This window comes from Salarias fasciatus, chromosome 8, assembly GCF_902148845.1.
Source record: "Salarias fasciatus chromosome 8, fSalaFa1.1, whole genome shotgun sequence".
NCBI classification, from domain to species: domain Eukaryota; kingdom Metazoa; phylum Chordata; class Actinopteri; order Blenniiformes; family Blenniidae; genus Salarias; species Salarias fasciatus.
Window position 1 is genome coordinate 13380561 of NC_043752.1, and position 19496 is coordinate 13400056.

Genomic DNA, 19496 nt, shown 5'->3' on the forward strand with positions numbered 1-19496 from the left:
CATCGGTATACATTACAGCATCTGCGGCGTATTATTCTAAATACTGAAGCATAAATCTGAGAGTCCACACTCTGAACTGGAGCTCTATTATACTTTTGTGCTGTAAAAAATATTCTTTATGCATTCAAAAATTAAAAATCAAAGTTTTGTTCTTGAGTCCTGTATGCTTTTAAAACATGATGTAACTGGATTAATGGACAGGATTATATTGGAGCTCAAAAAGGTGCCAAACATATAAAATATTAAATAAAATACATAAACTGAGAGCCTGTAAATCTTGAAATAGTTCAACTGCAACGAGACAGAAAAAGGACAGTTGATCCTTCGTCCTTTGATGTGTTTTCCTGAAAAAACTAAACTTTTTTTTTCTTTTACATTTCAAGATGTCCACAAGGTGAATAAATCCTTCGTCCCTCCATCTCCAGGAATAGCCCCGACAGTTCTGCCCTGATTCACAGTGGTAATGACACATCAGCCCAGCAAATCCCCGTCATGGCAGGCTGACAGAACGCACAGCAGAGGCAGACCTGCGCTGCTAAATAATTGAGTTCCAGTAGGCCTGGTTTGGACTATAAGCCTGTTATGGATCAGAGACGCTCCCTGTCCTCGGCGGGACCGGTCCTTCGCTGCCCTTCATGCAGGGCGGGCTCGGATCAGACGGGACGGCCCAGCGTCAACACGGGACGTCACGGCAGCGGACATCTATATTTAGTCCGTTTGCTTATGTTTGATCTTTGCAGGTCAATTTATTTTCTAATATTGGAATTCATTATTTGTCTTGTTCCACGGATTACAAGTTATTAAGCTGCACACTTCATAATTAAAGTATTCAACTCTGCTTTTAATCAGTTTTCGAATGCAGCAGATGCCCATTCCTGTCTGACATTAAGGCTGCATGAATATACACTAATCCTTCAAAGATCTGCTGAACCATTTAATCGAGAAAGTTTTAGAAAAAGTGTCAGAACTCATTCAGCCACGCTGAGGTGTGTGTGACAGTCAGCAGAGGTATATGGTGAAAGAAATCAGAGCATCAGAGGACGTTTCTTGGCTGAAGGAGATGGATTTTTTTTTTCCTTCTGGAGGTGAAGAACAAAACGAAGTCATGAGAAGAGAAACTAACGTTCAGCGGGAGGTAAAATCACAATGCTGCTCCTTCTGAAACAGGTTTAAATAACAGAGTTAATAGAGAATTTATAATGAGAGCGACGTGAGCAGAACCTGACACCCTACAGGCTGTAGATCAGAATATAAAAGGTCAATGAGAACATCAGGATCAAAGAAAATTCATCTAAATAATACTTTAAATACCACTGATTTGCTTTTGTTTTAAAACCTGCAGCTTTCTATTTTCAGCTGCTGGGTTTTCTCTGTAAAAGTTCTTGTTCAGTTACATTTGACGCAACAGATACTGTTGCACTTTGTTTTCTATGATTGCCTGTCAGCATGTTGGTCTTTGTTCGCTTGAATCAAAAGAATGCTGTGTTTGTAATAATAATTAAAAAAACAAAATTCCATTGAGAACATCCACAGTTTAACTGGTGAGTCTTGTATGCAAACTGTCAGACTGACACGGAAAAGAATAGGTGGATTCTTTCTTCAAAGTTTTGTCAACTTGTGGCGTAAAAATATGGAAGAAATTTTGCGTGGAGACGAGTGCTGACATCTTTGTTTATTTATGGTGCCGTTTGAGTGATGAATGTGTTGTAACTGTTGATATTACAGTATATTTGTAGTATTCTAATGTATAGAAAGTGATGATAATTCTAAAGATATATTGTTGTGTAAATTAAGATAACGGCAATGATGTGAAGGAGGAGGAATAAATCAGTACTTCTTCCTACTCGGGTGTGTGAAACATATGGCGTTGACTTTTTTCTATTGTTTATATAGCGGTAAAGTGACAATCTGTTTTCTTCGATATTTTCTTTGACTGTTCACTTGTTTGCTTTCTTACATGTTCGAAACGAAGCTTCTAAAACTAAACTGTGGTAAACTTTTTATGTTAAGGTGCGAAGTAAGAGGGTGAGACGGGAAGTGAGACAGAGACAGGGGCTGAAAATGAGACAGACCTCCAGCGGCTTGTCACCTGAATCTGCAGCTCCTCTCAGCTTTACAGAGATTTACTGTTCTGGCTTTCTCTCTCTCACACACACACACTTTTTCTCCAGGAGCTCTGGTTTGCTCCCACAGGCCAAAAACATGCACTTGAGGTAAATATCCTGATATCAACATCGCGAGAAATTTCAAATAAACCTCTGGTTTAAAGTGAGGCCGGGCTGAAGATGTATGAAATAAAGCTGTCTCAAACACCCAGCGGGTTTCTTTCTGTCTCCTGCTCAGGGCTTCAGCTCCTTTCTGACCCAAAGTGGGTCCGTGGCGGCGTTGACGTCTCTCTCTTCTACTCTCCGCCGCTCGCTGTCAGGTCAGACCGTCCATCACGTCAGAGCCCGGGCGAAACCCCCGCAGGACTAATTACAGAAAGGGCTGTATCTGTTACAGTCTGCTGCCACTTAGAAGCACGCCAGAGAGCGGCTAACTGGCCGCTCTTTGGCTTTAAGTACTCGCCTTGTTGGGCTGTCAGCGAGTGATAGAATACAGTGTGAATAATGGAAAGAGCTGAAAAAGCCTGAACGACCCCAGAGCTTTGTGGGATTCCTCAGAGAATAAGTCACCGGCCAGATGCTGCTGCGTTACTCCTCATTGTGTATCCGACAATGCTCTTTCTTACGTGTGAAAAAGGTTAAACAGAGAGGTCAGAGGTCATCCTTCATCATGTGGAAAGGTATCGGGCGCGGCAACAAACAGCGCCCGAGAACAGGAGGCCGCCGACGGCGGCGGCGTGTATGTAACTCTACCTGAGCCGGTCCAGATAATGAAATGAGATCGCGCTCTGGAGCCAGCTCTCCCCTCAGCTCCACGCCGTTTTATGAAGCAACAAACACCCAGAATCCCCCCTGACTGAGTCTGATTCACACCAGTTTACAGTTCATTTTCCCTCCTCTGTCCGGGCAGGCGCTTTGATCCCCGGCGCAGTTTTCTCTACTTCTTAATGGCGCTTCCTGTCGAAAACGCCAACGAGGCCACAGTAACAGAATACGGGCGGCACAGGAAGCTGAAAGGGTCTTACGCTTCCTCCCGCCTGATGATCGATGGCGATTGTTTGAAACGGGAACTCCGAATGTTTGTGAGTCCGATCCCTTCATTACAGGGATTAGACAGGGTTCATCAGGGAGCGGTTTACCTGCAAGGCGACTGGATTAAAAGCACAGCAAGTGTGTCTTCTTAAATATTATACGGTGAGCACTCAGGCTTATTAAGGCAGCTGGTGCCGAGCGCAATATACGCGCAAGTTTGAGGATTTATGGGTCTCTGGGAAACATTTAATGGATGAAGCCTTTCAGGCAAACATAAATCACAAACGTCTAAATCAAACACAATTTCCCAAAGAGATCTAATACCACTTGTGACTGATGCAATATTATTTTACCTGCACAACTTGAGTGGTTTAGCTGCAATATGGGGATAAAACATAAAATATTGTGTGGTTTTTATCCTGCATGGCGACTGTTTCAGCTTTTCAAGTGGAGATCGGATTTTGAGTTTTATATTAAGCATTTGCACACAAAATTATGACAATTGCAAAAGAAGTCGTGTTTAATTTGAGTCGGCAGCTGTCTTCATAGGATAAAACAGTGTTTAAGGTGACAGCAGCAAAGCACCGGTAGTGAGTTCTGGGATAAAAACAAAACTACTTACTCAGAGGAATCTATGAAGTATATTACAAGGGCTCCGATGCTGAGTGCAAATACGAGCACCACCTGGAGAAAAGCAGAGAAAGACAAGTGAGAAAGACACTCCCGGATCATCCCACTTTCAACTTTTACACATTTTGGCACAAAAAGAAAACACTTTGCCTCTTGATAAGAGACGTTTCATCTTTGGATCTTTGGAGGAAAAGCAAAAGGATGACGGCAGTTACTATTTTGTGCTTCATCATGCATCACTGCAGCTTAAAGGCTTCATTAGAATATGAACTATAACAATTACCTAAACAACATTATGCACAAAAAAGACGGAGCTGCCAGCCAACCCGAGAGGGAACCGCAAAAAAGCCACAGTTGCAATTCTCTACAAAACTTGGCAATACTAAAATACTGGGAGGAAAAGCCAAGATAAAATACATATATCAGTTAATCAGTTATACATGCTGAGCCACAGGTCCAAGGCGAAGGCACAGGAAGTTTAATTCCATGATGCACATGTGCAGATCGACGCCGTTTTCTGCAGCTTCTCATTAACGGACCTCATTGTGAAATGTTCTGAGCTAAATAACATTTCACACATGAAGCTATTCAAAAGATCTGAGTGAATTAGATTTGATTTGGACTTGCAAACCATTCAACAGACCGTGACCTGGTCATCCTTTCACATGATGAAAAATTGAATCTATACTTTTTCCCGCATGCAGAAAGTATCAACGAAAATGTCGGCAGTAAAGCAAATGCTACGAGACAAAGAGAAACGCTTTTCAAGGTTTCTTAATGAGCATCGACAGACCCTGACGGATCTCGTCAGCCTGTTATAATTGTGTTATATAAACCCAAAAGAAGGAGTCACAGTTTCCAGCAGCCGTGTCACAAACAGCCTCGCCGGTTACTGTATATCTGACAGAGTAAATAAACACACAGGCGCTCGGTACATCGTGTAAATCTGCAGCGGAAGAGTGGGCGAGGTGACAGAACGTGGCTTCGGCTTTCACAGACACAGCTGAGCTCCGGGTAATAAAAACCGTTTCAATCCCATCGCCGTGGCTTTTTCTGCAGGAGAGGAAACGCCACCGGATGAACCGAACCCCCCCCCCCCCCCCCGGGGTAAGCCGAGCGGGCCGCCGGCCGGGCCACGAACATGAGAATCAGCAGCGCTGCCCAACAAGGCAGGAGTCTGTCGACGCTGACACCGATAGAGCCCGGGTGAAACTTAATCACTGCTGCCAACACCGCAGGAAATCAGACTAAACTGTAAATACAAAGCCGCTAAATGGAGAATAAGCCTGAAACAAATGGAGCTCCGGGGTCGGATGCTCCGCTCCCGTCCGCCTGTGCTCTCAAGTCACACGGTGACACTGTGCAGAATCAGAGCAGAATCGCAAATACAACATTTAGAATAACGTGTTATTACTGTAAGACTGATGTGATTATTATTACTGTTTTAGAAAGGTGCTGATGACGTGATGAAAAACAAAATCAACCAGCGATTTGATCTGGGAAAAGAGAAAGAGCACTGTTTTATGGACGAACGGATCTCATGCATCGTCAACTGAGAAAGAGTACAATAACTTCTTAATCATGTTGTGAAAGAACTGTCCTGCTTTTGCCTTTTAAAGCCGTTTCTAACGTAGTTGATGCTTCGACCCCAGTAGACACCGACAGGCCCGGAGCGGACGGGGGTTCGACCAGACAGCAGAACAAATGTTTTACATCCCGAAATACACTACCGGGGTTATCTGTGACCCCAGCAGGCTTTCATCTATTTAGAAATGACACAATGGCCGTCCTGAACAAGAAACCAATGAGCATGCATAATGAATGGGCCCAGTCTAATTCATTTCCATGATGTGAAATTGTGTTGTCAACCTGCAACCACTGATGGCTCCGTAATGACAAAAAGCTCCCGCATGCATTTTTAATCGACCTTTTCTCTTTGAAAGCCAGCAAATCTCTTTATATGCCTCTGAACCCGCTTCACAATCCGGAAACCACGCCGGCGCAACCCTGAAAATGCTAATGCCGCCGGCCGAAGCGACTCGGCGGCGACAGTAAACAACGCCGCCCGGGCGGTAACAAGCAGTCCCGGCTGGGCCTGTCGGCGAGGCGGCGGCGGCGGCAGACGGTGCCAGCGCTCATCATTCATCTCCCGTCGCCGGATAGTGATGCATCACATCTGGATCTGCAGCCTCCCTGGGCAGACGGCTCCGCCCACAGGGGGAGGCACGGCGGGCTCGGGCGGGTGACGACCAGGAGGAGCTGCCAAGGGAGCGCTCGGCCCAATTTGCACGTCGTACGTGTTCCTCACTTAATGCCGGCGCCAATTAGAAGACAGGGAGGAAGACGCTTTGCTGCAAAACTAAATGTCAGATATTTTCTGTGAGACATGGAATTAATTGTTCTCTGCCAGAAAGCAGGAAGCATAAGTCAACGGGTAAAGAAAAGAAAAATACATGACACTATCAGGCATGCATATATTAAAATGAAGCCTGTCAAGTGTTAAATTCAGGATGCAAAATGCTCCAAACAAGTCCACAAATGCACGTTCCTTTTATATGTGGCAAATAGTTTCAAACAGTATTATATTCACTGCCAAAAAGTGCTGTGATGACAAAGAAATAATCTCCCAAGCAGAAATGTCTTTCTTCTCTGTGCTGTTTAAAGGAATATATCACGCTGGAGCAAAGCTGAGGCGGAGCAACATTCATCTTAAAGAAAAACTCCAGCTGTGGATTTATGAAAAGCATAATCCAAATCTGTCTTCACAAAGAAAGAATCAATGTAATAAATCTAATCTTAGTCATATATAAAACCCAATTTGTCCAGGCTCAGGGACTTGAGCCAAACGTTAAAACCCCGGCGGCGATGCGCGGGCCTGCAGAGTGCAGCGGCAGGTCTCCAGCGTTCAGGAGTCAACCTGCAAAAAAAAAACAAATCAAAGAGCCCACTCATGCTCCTCCACTCGTCCTGGAGAGTGACTCACCGTCAGCCGGCGTGAATAACCTGCCGGAGACGCAGGAGCGGACTGTGAAAGGTGAGCAGCTCGATGCTTCAAATCAAAATTATTCAGCCATGATTTTTTTTTGTTTGTTTTTGCACAGTGGCACCTTAAATATTTTTAAAAAGAAATATTAAAACATAGAGATCACAGGTTTTCTTTAATTAATGCTCTCAGCAGTGAAGACACAGAGACCGTCATCCGGTAACGATCACAATCAATATGAGGCACAATAAATATGACACCAGTGGGTCTCAGTTTATTGCCATGGCTCGGTTAAAGTATCTGAAGGTTCGGATAAAGTGGAAACACGGTTCACTAGTTCTTCAATGGGAGTCTCTGTCGCCGTGCGAGACGCTGCCGCAGCTAAAACAGGCTCCAGAGGAACCGGGGGTCAGTTTGTTCCATATTCTCTTAAAGCCTGCGGTCACTGTGGGATCAAAGCGCTCATTGGTGGGATGCCAGAGATGTGTGTGTTCGGTCAGCAAGTCTTTGTTTAGATAAACTGGATGCAGCAGGAGCGTGACACAGCGCCACTCTGCCTGCAGTGGCTGCTTGAAGAACTGCAATGATAAAGCCATCAACTTTTGCATCGCTGGAATTAACAGAATTTTATTTTTATTTTTTTGGTTTCAGTGACATTATATTTCTGTGCTTGGACTCCAGACGCCAGAAAGCCTTTCTGGACGAAGCACCAGACCAGTAGTTTTTGCTTAAGTGAGCAGGTGAGCCTGGTATTTAGTTTCTACATATGATCAGGCTAAAGTATCCGGTGACGTCCACTTCATGCATCCATCTTTAAAGAGAAATGTTGACAGTCAGCACAGGTCTCGGTGTTCCTCTGTGTGGATAGAAATTTCAGGAATACGATAAATTGATCTATAATCAAATCCACATATACACGAAGGATTCTCAGTTACTCCACATGCTGAACTGAGCTGAAAACAATGTCTTCATAATGAGAGAAAATCAAAACACAAAGACAGAATAATAGAGCTGAAACTCTGCCCTGCTGTCGATCCATCCAGTCCTTTTCTAGGGGATTATGTCTCATGCAGCAGTGGACTGTCATATTCTGTTCTGAGCACCAGATAATTTAGGTAGGGAACATTTAGTTATAATTCTTTACTCTTCGAAGGGGAGAACAAGTGGACCCCTGTTGTTTTCAGAAAGCAAAAACAAAACTTTGTTGTGTTTCACTGCAAAAATCTCTCAATTGAAAGAGAAGACGTTTTGTTATACTGTGTCTAATTTTTCTATAAGATCTAAATCTTGACAACTCAGAATGGAATCAATAAACTTGAATAGTATTTTTAACACTGTGCAAACATTAAAATAAACATTCTACACATTAGTTCCCAAAGTGTTCCAGGTTTCTGCGCTATGTTTAGGTGACTTTCACCACTGACTGTCCTCGCTCGCCGGACTCTGTTTACAGCCGCAGTTCATTCTTCGTCCGGGGCGATAACAGCAAATTATCATGTTTACGACGACGACGGCCGTAAACGTGATTGACTGCAACCCTGACGAGCGCAGACACCGAATGAACATTACAGACGGTTACGGAGTCGTTACCGGTGAACCGGCGCTCCCCACCAGCTGACGGGACGGGCCGTGTGACTCCAGCTCCGCGGTCTTCCAGCTATTGTTGTTTTGGTTTTAAAACCAAAGATTAGAGACTTGGCACTGACATCTGATTGAGATTATAGAAGTATAATCTGATTTGTGATGGATTTTTCAGTCAGATATGAGTCATCGCCGAACAAAACAGCTCCGACCCTTACAATAAGAGAAATTGACAGATTGGGCCTTTAAGACGCAGCTGCATCCCTCTCGAGTTCAGGCTTGTGTTCTCTGCGCCCCGTGCCAGTGGCGACAGGCAAAAACACAACAGGCATGCTAATGGGGTCTTGGATGGCGCTCTTGAAGCCCGGCATCCTCCTGGAGCGTGATCCCAATATAACCTAACCGGCATGTGTTTCACAGCTTCGTCTGTGAAGAGAGAGATTAGAATTAAACGGTCCGAATCACAGCATCAGTGGAAAAAGAGCTCGTCTGCCCTTTGTGTCGCCCGCGCGTTTCGGACGGACGAGGTCAGGCAAGAAACACGAGCCAACACCTGGTTTTTCAAAAGGACAAAAACCAGAAGATTTTGAAAAGCTGGATCCAAAGAAGGGTTTTGGCTGCGGGAGGAAAATACAGAAGCTGACAGAAGCATGCAGGAAGGAAGCCGTGAGGAAGAACATGCAAACTTTACACTGAAGTCTGGACTCAAACTGGATGGATTCTTGCTGTGAGGTAAGAATGCTAACCACCACACCTCCATGTGGCGTCGCGGCAAACGATAATGAGAAAATGACGAATTCGGTTTTTCATTCTGGCAATAAAATCAGTAATGTATACCAATTTAAGAAGAACATCATTTGTTATTATTTGCTACTTATTCCATTACTAGAGTAGCATTTGAAAGAAAAAAATCACTTGAATATGTAATGACAGTAATGTAACAATACATAAATATGACCACATTTCTTGGAAATTAAATATTTTACAGCTATATTAATTTAGTGAGGATAAACCATTCGCAGCACTCTCTTAATTATCCTTGTAACTCTTCTATTTTATTACATTAATCAAAAGTTGTTATGATTCTGCCGTGTATAAATGTGCTTCTATACGCTACTGCGGTACATCATACTGTATCTCAGTAGTATTAAAACTGTACTCTTATTTGCATTTCTATTGTTTTCCATGTCTCTCATTTATTGATGTGAAAACACAAGTAAGCCCCGTCGTGAAAATGCACATTCACTAACTGATAAATAATTAATTCCGTTTATTTACATGAACCTCCGTGTGGCTCTTCGCTGCTCCGGGAGGTTTGGACATCAAATATTGACTCTGAACAACAGATCGCCTAAAGTCAGTGTCAATCACTACGATCGTCGGCACTGATGGCGACGTCCGCTTTCACAAAACCTACAGAGGATCAGCGGAAGATTCCAGAAGCAGGACTTCTAATAAAAACTGAAGGCAAATAACTACATTTGTCACTTTAGGAAATAATAAACAAACAATAGCGTCAGGTTTGTTTCGAATGTCCCAGTTTGTGTTTCTGTAGCTGCCGTTGGTGCTGATGAGGTGTAGATCACTACCGCCAGCTACTGACGGCGGTGACGTGTTTCCTAGCAACAGCAGACAACTCCTGTTGTGAAAAATCCTCCTGAGAAATCGAGATCACACTCGAGGGGAAAGCATCGAAGGGCTTCTTTCTATTTTGGTGTCCACTGCGAGCGTCGATGAAAAACAGCTGAAGCGCTGATTAGAGCGTCTTACAAATGAAAATGAATTAAAAAACCTTTTAGTTTCACGGTAAAACTAACTTCGATCCTTGAAAAAATAATGTAACTTTTAAGGCTTTAAACTTCTATTATTCTTTTTTTTTTTTTTTTTTTCATTTGCCCAAGAGATAAAGTTGAGTTAGCTGAAGAGAAAACACAGAGCGCAGGGCTTCATTCGCGGCCCTGCGCTCAGATCGATGCATGCATCAGATTCAGATGAAAATCTGAAATCTCAGTTTGGCTCAGTTTGCGGCATTACTCATCACCGAGCAAGATGACAATCGCATCGCACACTGGAGCACAGTCGCTGACGACAGCAGCAGAAGGCCGATTATACAGACCATCCCCAGACTTTTCTGTGTGTGTGTGTGGTGACAAATTAGCCCATCATGTGTCATTCTGATCATGCCTGAGCTGCCTTCATAATCTACTGATTCACGGCTGAGACACAGCTCAAGGACGCGGAGCCGGGCGGGTTCAACGCGCTCGGATCGGTGACTCCGCCAAAGTTATATCTTCACCCTCTGGATGAGTTTATCAAGGGCGTTAGAGCGATCGGCGGGAGAGAAATGTCTGAAACTCGGGCTGTCGGCTTTGAAGAGGAGTTCAAATGTCTCAGGAAGGGAAGAGGGAGAGCACATTAAAAACCTTGGGGTTTGGCATTGAGCCTGAAGCAATACAGCTTCGTTTCTGGCAGCCGGTCTTTTCCTCGGTGCCAGAACTGCCTGATGCATTTTTATAACTGTCAGGGACGGCTGCCCTGAGATGTTCATGTTCCATTATGATTACAGACGAAATTCCAAAAAGGGTTGGAACAATGTGTAAAATATGAAGAAAAAAGAAAAAAAAAAAAAACAGGTGCAATGATTTGCTACCTTCTTTTTGCAGGTACAAACCACAAGTCCCAGAGGAGCCGCAGCCCTGCTCTTACACCGAAACCCAACTAGCATCATTTAAAGTGCAACTCAACACGTCTCTTCTCTCACCCTGCAGTAGTGATGTGCGGCGTCTCACCTCTGCTCACACCTCTCACTGATTCACAGGCTTAACTCTGCCACTCAGAGGAGGAGGCAGCGAAACGGTGCTTTTAACCCCCGGAGTTGGGCTGCGCTCGGACGAAACACACGCAGGAGATGAATTAAACTCCCAGGAGAGAATATTACTTCATTTATGTGCACTGGCCCCATGAATATGTGAGAGCACACACTCCTGGAAACTGTTACTGTGATGGTTGTTATTATAGTTAAAAAAAAAAAAAAAAATCCTCTGGAATCTTTATGGTACCATAATCCTCTGAAAAACCTTCAAACTGGTGCAGCTTTTACTGAAGAGGATTCCAAGAAGCAAGATGAGTTCTTCTTGTGTATATCTAATACATGATTATGCTCTTTTTTCATGTTTGGGATTAAATATAGAAAAAAAAATAGACTTATTTAGAAGTGGACTGAACAGTGATCAGTTTTAACCTTGCATACATTTTGGAATAATGATAAAGGTTTGCAAAATGTGCAAAAAAACAGTATTTGATAATAGTGTGGGAGAGAAAATCTTAAATATTTCAACATCACTGCCCTGTTTCCTGCGGTAAATTTGCATTTCTTGCCTTCACTGTCGATTGTGAATATGTAAGCTCTAAATGCACACGGGCATTTAGAGCTTCAGCTTCCTGTTAGCTGAGCAATTCCTCTTCCAGCCGGGATTCCCTGGGAACCCTCGCCGGCGCAGTGGGTGTCTGAAGTACCGGGATGTAACATTCCGGCTCGTACTGCATCATTCAGAGAGCGTCTCCTCAGGAAAGCGCATACTGTGCAGACAGTATAGAATCCAAAGCGGGGCTTTATCGCTTTCCTTTGTGCCTGCCACTTTCATACACGAGTAAAACCGCCGGGTTTAAGGGATTTCTTTCTCATCTTGTCAATAAAAGCAGATTATTCCTTTGTCCCGCAGGCTTCCTGTGGAGCTGCGTGCAGCTGCTTCCACATCATTAGGGATCACTACCAGCATTACAGGCGGCGGTTCCAGGGGGATCGGCCCAATCGCTGGAAACAACACTGTCTTTCCTAAAACTGAATGCGTCCCCCTCCTCCTCCTGAAAAAAACTGAATCCACAGAAAGTGTCACACAAACGGGAATCAGCTGCTTCGGCAACAATTTGTAGCTTTCACATCTCCTGTGTCAACGACTCCTAAAATTGTGAATTCATGTCCTGCCTGGCATTTACGAGACCTTTGTAAATGAAATCTTCTGACACTCATAACAGAACCGTCTTTCCACTTCCAGGATTCATTTGTGGAGATAAAACCTGATTTCAAAGGTCACTGAAGTCAGAGCGCATGACCCGAGTTTACTCCACAAAATCTGTCCATATCTGTTTCGGATTATTTCTAAATAGCTGATTTTTATTTCAGTGAATAGCTGAACAGTAATGGACCTTTAGAGATACACATAAATTATTAAGATTTCATATCAAACCTCCCACGAGGTCACAACATTAATTTGAGTAAAAATGCAAACAAATATGCAGAAAGCGAAGCGAAACTGTAGGATTCAGAATCTGATCTTTATGCGAAGCAGAGACTCCGAGTTACTGCAGCAATCCTCACAGGAACTTCTACTTTCACTGAAACGAGCACGAAGATGGATGAAGACATTAAAGCACTGGCTGGAGTTCAGGAGACATCGGCTCGTCGGGTGAAATATAGATCAAACTGTTAAACATCTCTTTTCAAAACTCCATCGAACTCCAACGCCATCCATTTTGCCAGATCTAGAAGATATTTTATTCATTAAGTCCATAAAGCCGATATAAACAATGCGTCACGCCACACACTGACTCTGAACATTGTTTTTGCTAATTACAGGAGGCACTGGAGGAAACTTCCTGGCGCAGCAGTTCCTGGTGGCTCATTAGAAGTTTTCGTTCCTGCCAGGAGACCCGGAGCCCGGAGCGGCGGCACGGCGCCGCCGCTCCACCGCGGCGTGCGCGGGGACCGAGCGGAGACAAATTAAAAGGCACCCGCGTGAGGAGCAACACACCGGGGAGATCCGCAAAGCCGGGGAAAATGAAAATAAAACAAAACAAAAGCGGAATCTTTCGGGACAAAGCATCTGTGCTTGTTTTGTTTTTTGTTTTTTTTTTGGGGTATTTCATTGTCAGACATTTCTCCTGACACACTCAACTAAACTTTACAGAATATGTGCACAATTAAAAAAAAAAAAAAGTAGGGCTCACAGCAGGGAGGAAACCTGCAGATTTCTGCTGGGACTCCAGAAGAGAAAGGAAGGAAGAGGGAGGGGTTCTGAAAGATGGGCTCCACGTATTATGATCGTAGTATTAGATTAAAAAAAAAGATCTCAAAAGTAATGATCATGACCTTTGTGTCAGTGAGAGGAGAACAGCCCCTCTGGTTATCTGCCTGTAATTACATTTGGCATAATGTGGAGCTGAGAGGGGAACATGAAGTGAGTCCAGGAGAGTTTGATACTGAGGGCAGAAACACCGTCAACTAGAAAAACTCTCACTTCAACTTTCAAGCAAAATACATAAGAAGCAGGTAATCATCCTTCAAACATTTGGAATTATCATCTGATAACAGTGACAAAAAATGATAAATTGGAAAAGAAAACATGGTGATAACTTTGATTTGTGTCGATAATTGATGTAAAACTAATCAGTGGAACGACTGATTATATTTAAGTGACTTTTAAGCCATTTTCTTGCTTCCTGCTGTAACGTATTGAAGTGTCTCACTCCCGCTCTTCCATCCGACTGAGGCCAGCCGCAGATTTTATGCCTTTTATGAGACACAATTTTCTCTGCCGCAGACCGCCACGATAAATCAGGTGGAGTTAACCTTCACCTCAGGTTTAAGTAGCAGGGATGCAACAAATCAAGAGTAATTCTTTCAGAGACGAATGAAAAAAGCCCTTTCGCACAATTTCCAATAAACTTCACAAGGACTTCTTTTAAGTAAATATCTTCCAACGATCGCTGTGGATTTTTGGGCCATAACATGTGTAATGTTGTTAGGAAGGTATTTAAATTTTTCTTGTTTGGATGAAAGTTTAACGGAATCAGTTAATAGTGGGTTTTTTTTACAGCAGAGGATAAATATTGATCAAATGAAACTGTACTTTTTCAGCTGAAAACAGTAGCCTCATGTTCGTGGATATTAAAATAATCATGGGGGGGCAAAGCACTTTGTAACCGGAGCCCCCGTCAAACTCCTGGCAGCCGTGCGCAGGTGCTCAGTTTGCGTTTCATGCTGTATAGGTTGCACTGTAACTACCCGCGGCCTGAAAGCCGACCCCCTGTTTGTTTGACACTGTATATAGTGGAGCGATCGGATCTATGAGCGCCAACGGCGTCCCCCCCCCCACCCTGAGCTGTGAAAACAACGCTGCCGCCCGCCATCCCCTTCAACCCGACGCTGGGATTTCCCCTTTAACGTGACAAGACTCATCCACGTTCAGCTCTGGTCGGACTTCGAGTCTGCGGCAGCGTCCAGATATTGAAATATCCACAATGAGAGACGCAGAGTGGAACCCCCAAATCCCACAGTGGCTTAGCCATGATTTAAGCCATCCTGGAAGCAGCCCAACCACTCTCACACTGAGGCGTAAAGAGCTTACGATGGATGGAGGTGGGGGGGTTAGACGAGTTTCCTCTTGTTGTCTGTCGGAAACCCGCGTACGGAGCTGTAATTCACTTCCTTCACACTCGAAAACGAGAGAGGGAGACGATGACAAAGGATGAAAAGCAACAAAATAGATGTTACTGTGTGTGATGTCCCGAGAAGAAAATCCTCATATTTGAGTAAAAGTGGCGAATCAACGGCGTCAAAGTTGCTTTAGCTGCAGCCCAGTGAGCTCGAAAAGCACAATAACCTTTAAAACAAATCAGAAAAAAAAAAGAAAAAGTCCAGAAATATTTAAATAATTCTCTTTTGGAAATTTCTTTCTAAAAATGTAGGCTAATCCTGCTTGCTCCAGTGTTTCTCTCTGAGCCAGCGGCGCACTAATCTTAACCCCGCAGAGCGATGCACGGTTTGTCTGAACATGTGAAACTGTCACCGGGAGCAGAGACGGCCGACCCCTCTGCCATCCCGATGCTGGAACCGGGCTGTGCGGCAAATCATGTTTCGCCCAAATGTCACAAAGGAAGCACAGAAATTAGTCAAATCCACCAAATGCTGAATCACAGACTCTTAGAAGCTCCAGAAATCTGCTAAATGGTTCAGTTTCAGTTTGAAAATGGGAAATGTTGGCGTTCCTGCAGCCTTCAACGTGTTTTTATCGACTCTCCCACACAGGTTTCTTCTTCCCACGTCTTTTCGAGCACAAATGAAAGAAACTGAACGTTGAACCTGCCTGTTTTCTGTTGAAAGTTTTAGTATTATTGGATGTGGTTAAATACAGGTCTTTTGTGTTATATATGTATTTTAATAAATGGAAGAAAATAAATGGAAAAAAAAAATGACGACGTCCTGCGATATTGTTGAATTCAGTGCAAAGAAAGAGAACTGGAGTCAAAGCGAACTTTTGAAAATGAATGATAAACCTTGATGAGACCAACCCACACATCCTCCTCTTCTCTCCACATCTTCATCTGCTCTAAGTGTCCGTGTTAATTAATTAAACTGCACTGGCCAAAGGAACAGCCTGCTGGATGCTAAGTATCCATCAGGACTCACCTCATTTACACCACTTTCACGCCCGTCTTTCACAAGACTGTGATTCATTCTGAAGCCGCGGAGCCGCGCCACAAGAGCAACGGTCTGTTTAGCCGTTGCGGTGCGGAGTAATAATCTTTAATGGAATCCACAAATGAAAAAGAAAAATGAATCGCAGGAATAGGGAAGAATCTTACGACAGAACTCATCCCCACAGCTTTATTTATTTGGCGCCACTCCGCCAAACTAATTATACCGCGCTGATTGTTTGTGCCAAATGAGATGCTGCTGAAATTGAAGTGGCCAAACATAGAAGAAGTTCCAAATTAGAAATGCCGCCTCGCCCCTCTGCCACCCCGGGGAGCGGTAATTATCGCACCTGATACTCGCCGGTGTCCAACAGCAGCGGCGTGATTGCAGAATTTGGCTCGGTGAGCGGAGAGTGTTAAGGATACAACAACTCCCGGTCTGCAGCCTCTGCAGGGACAGATGGCCACAGGTCGAGACAACGTCCAACAAATGTGCGAACGGAGGATTCAGGATTTGTCACTGAGCTGCTGCAACTGAGGGCAAATATTATGAAGGAGAGACTACACACACCGGCGACTGAGACCAGAAGTGTTAAATGAAGTAACCTGGATGTACTCGTGTTAACGCCGCATGCATTAACGAACTGGAATCTTAGTAGAAAAGATTGAATAAACCGAAGTGTTATGTGGGAACACGAATCAACACGGTAAACAAGAATCTCTTGTGACATTTACAACACTGAAGTTAACAGTGAGCGAAAGGTACCGAGGGAATAGCTGCCAGTGAAGCTGTAAATTACACACAAGGGTTCATCTATTAAGAAAAACAAAAGCGAAATGTGAATCATCGATTCAGAAACGTTGGAGCAGAGCTATAAGGCCACAACAGACCGGGAGCGTGAGATCTGGGATCAAACATCAACGTAGGGATTGTAAAACCCAGTAATCCACATCCAGCCCACTGCTGTACTACCGTTCATTCTACTCTTCATATCTGCAGAACAGCTGTGAACAAACACACATCTGATCTCGATTCCTTTCTTTCCTCAAGTTAATATGTTTTGTATAAACTGAAGGAAAATTCTGACAGTATATTGTGTTTTATTATTCTTTCACAAAAGCAGAAGTGCCGGTTATCGTTCTCGATTTTTGTGCTTCTTACTCCTTCCCTGTGGCCACCGGGTTTGAAAGAATGTTGTAACAATGAAGTGAAGTGCGATCCACTGTCAACAAAAACAGAGGATTGTGGGACTCCATCTGAACTGCAAAATACGTTGACGTGCAGATCATTAATGCGCAGTGAACGCAAACAATTTATTACAGTTCAGTCGGTCTTTTCCAATCAGCATATTGCGCGATGGTGATAAATACGCAGTATATTACGCACATTCTTGGTTTTGACTGGAGAAAACCAAACAGCAGAGTAACTCCAGTCTCACATGGTATTGTTTCTTGCTGGAAGGCCCTGACAAAACAGGCCTGGCAGCTGCTGTCACCCCAAAATAGCGGCAGACTCAGAGGCGGGCATGGAGCCGAGCGCCGCCGCCGCCATCGCCACATTGTTCCCTTCCGCGGTGAAAGTCACACACGATCCCGTTGGCACCAGAGTCCACAGGTGGTAACCGGCGGCCCCGTCTTTGCCACGAGGCCACGGGCGCGCTGAAAGAATATCCGCCCTCATCCGCAGCCAGGAGTCAACTGGGAATGTCAAGAAAAGGGCACGGGCGTTAAACGCCGGTGGAGCTCCGTCGTGCCGCTGAGCCCGACGTGCGATAATGAAGCTGAATTCTCAGTCATGTAAAGGATAAGCGCTCCCGCCACTTTCCGATGGCGCATTTCTGCAGCAAACACCAACGAGGGACGAGAGAGCAAGCCACCACAGCAGTGTTTACTCTCTCTCTCTCTCTCTCTTTTTTCCTTTTTTTAATCTCATCAGACAAAAAGCTTTTCCATGTCGTGGCTCGATGGCTGCCGCTCAGAGGAGGAGGTGAGTTTGTCTGCCTGATGAAAAAGCCCTTGTGGCCCACCTACAATTTCGCTCATAGCTTATTTCCTCCCTGGGCGACGTCACATCTAGACGCCGGCAGCGGAGTCAGAGGACGACTCCCACTAGGACTTCCTCCCCACGCCGACCCCGGTAAACCGAGACGGCTGAACCGGGAGCACGGCTCCGCTGGACAGCTGGCGACGATAAGATAAGAAGAACCTTTGCCAAAGCTGACATATTGCGTTCGGTGTTTAACCTGTAAAGGTTGCGGGGATGAGCAAAAACAAACAGGGACTTTGGATTCTTAAGTCCAACTAAAGGTGGCAATATCCTGAGAGATCCGGATGATCACACACGAAGGAGAAAGGTCATCGTGGTATTCTTCATCACGGATGGAGTCAGACAATTACAGCTAGTCTAAAGTAGAGAATGTTAATATTTTAGGGCATTTATAAAGTGATACGAACAAGTGATATTCCAAAATAAGTCAGCAAATGTCTGTTTAATCAAAGCTATAAGGGACAGCAGAATATTAATCACACATGAACTGGAAGAATTTCAAATAAAAACAAAAGTGGACAGGTTCGTCTTGAATTCGGCACTGGAGGTTTATACCGTGAATCTTGCCACAGGTACACACAGCAGACACATTAATGTCCCACAGCTGCACCTTTAAATTTAGAGTTTCGTCTGTTTAGCAGATGATTACTCACTAAAGGAAACAACAAGCTGTTTTAATGACTCACCGGGTTACATAAAGGTTAAATAAAAGGTTTTTTTTTTAAATTCAGAAAAGTTTGCTCTATAAAACAAGAAAGTGGCAGTAAAATAAAACTGATTTGTTCTGGTTTCTTCACTTCCTCATGAGGTCAGGTTTGTAGAAAGAGATAAAAATATTTGAAATGAACACGTAAACAGAATCTGACTGACTTCTTGACACATTTATTTAAACCTCAGAGTCAAAAAAAGAGTGAAAGTGGTTAAAAAGCAGATATCGTAATGTGAGAATATCAACAATTAAATACTGTTTTCTTTACTTAGGGAAGATTGCACATTTCACATGAATATATAGTAAATGTAGGTAAAAATAACTATAATAGAGGCTTTTACAGTGATGAATCATGCAGCACGGTGCTGTTTATAAACCAGCAGACGATCCATTCAGCTCTGACTTTCAGCCACTGACTCCGGGTTCAGGGGGGCAAAGACAGCAAAGTCCAGCGTGTCAGAGGGCATCTCTGCCCGTCCATGAATAGAAAACCTTTCTCCGGTCCGAATAATAGCCCTGCGACATCCCGGCCCCCCCGTGGACCTCCAGCGGCGAGCGCACGTGGGCTAAATGTCACTCGGCAGGGTTCCGTCTTTTAGGGGGTATCACGTTTTTTTTTCACATAGCTGCAGTTTTGAAATTTCTCTTGAAGGAAGTGGAACTCGAACATGACATTACGGGGGACCTGTGGGGTTTTTTATTTGGGCTCAGGTACAAACTGCAGCCACCTGCTCAGGTCCCAAAGTGAGCTCTGTTTGTCTGACGAGTGCAAACAGCAACATGATGACATGCGAGATGAATAGAGAGGGAGATCTGGTTTGATGCAAAAGTGGCGAGGAGGGGGAGGGGGGGAATGCAATAATGCATAAACTGACAGATGGGATCCTTCTGTGTCCCCAATCTGGGGGAGACGGTGTCCTTAAATACGGCTGA

At 44.2% G+C, this 19496-nt stretch overlaps 1 protein-coding gene across 15 annotated transcripts in view; it reads right to left on the minus strand.

The window, feature by feature from the left end:
- The window catches only part of LOC115393585 (calcium-activated potassium channel subunit alpha-1-like), a 65503-nt gene that overhangs the window by 37033 nt on the left and 8974 nt on the right, over positions 1 to 19496 (minus strand). For 14 of the 15 annotated variants that reach the window (XM_030098651.1, XM_030098642.1, XM_030098640.1 and 11 more), the window contains exon 3: positions 3760 to 3821. In XM_030098651.1, coding sequence (XP_029954511.1) covers positions 3760 to 3821 — 62 coding nt within the window. Of the gene's footprint in view, positions 1 to 3759; positions 3822 to 19496 lie in introns of those variants that run through there. The other variant, XM_030098653.1, reaches the window with a different exon arrangement.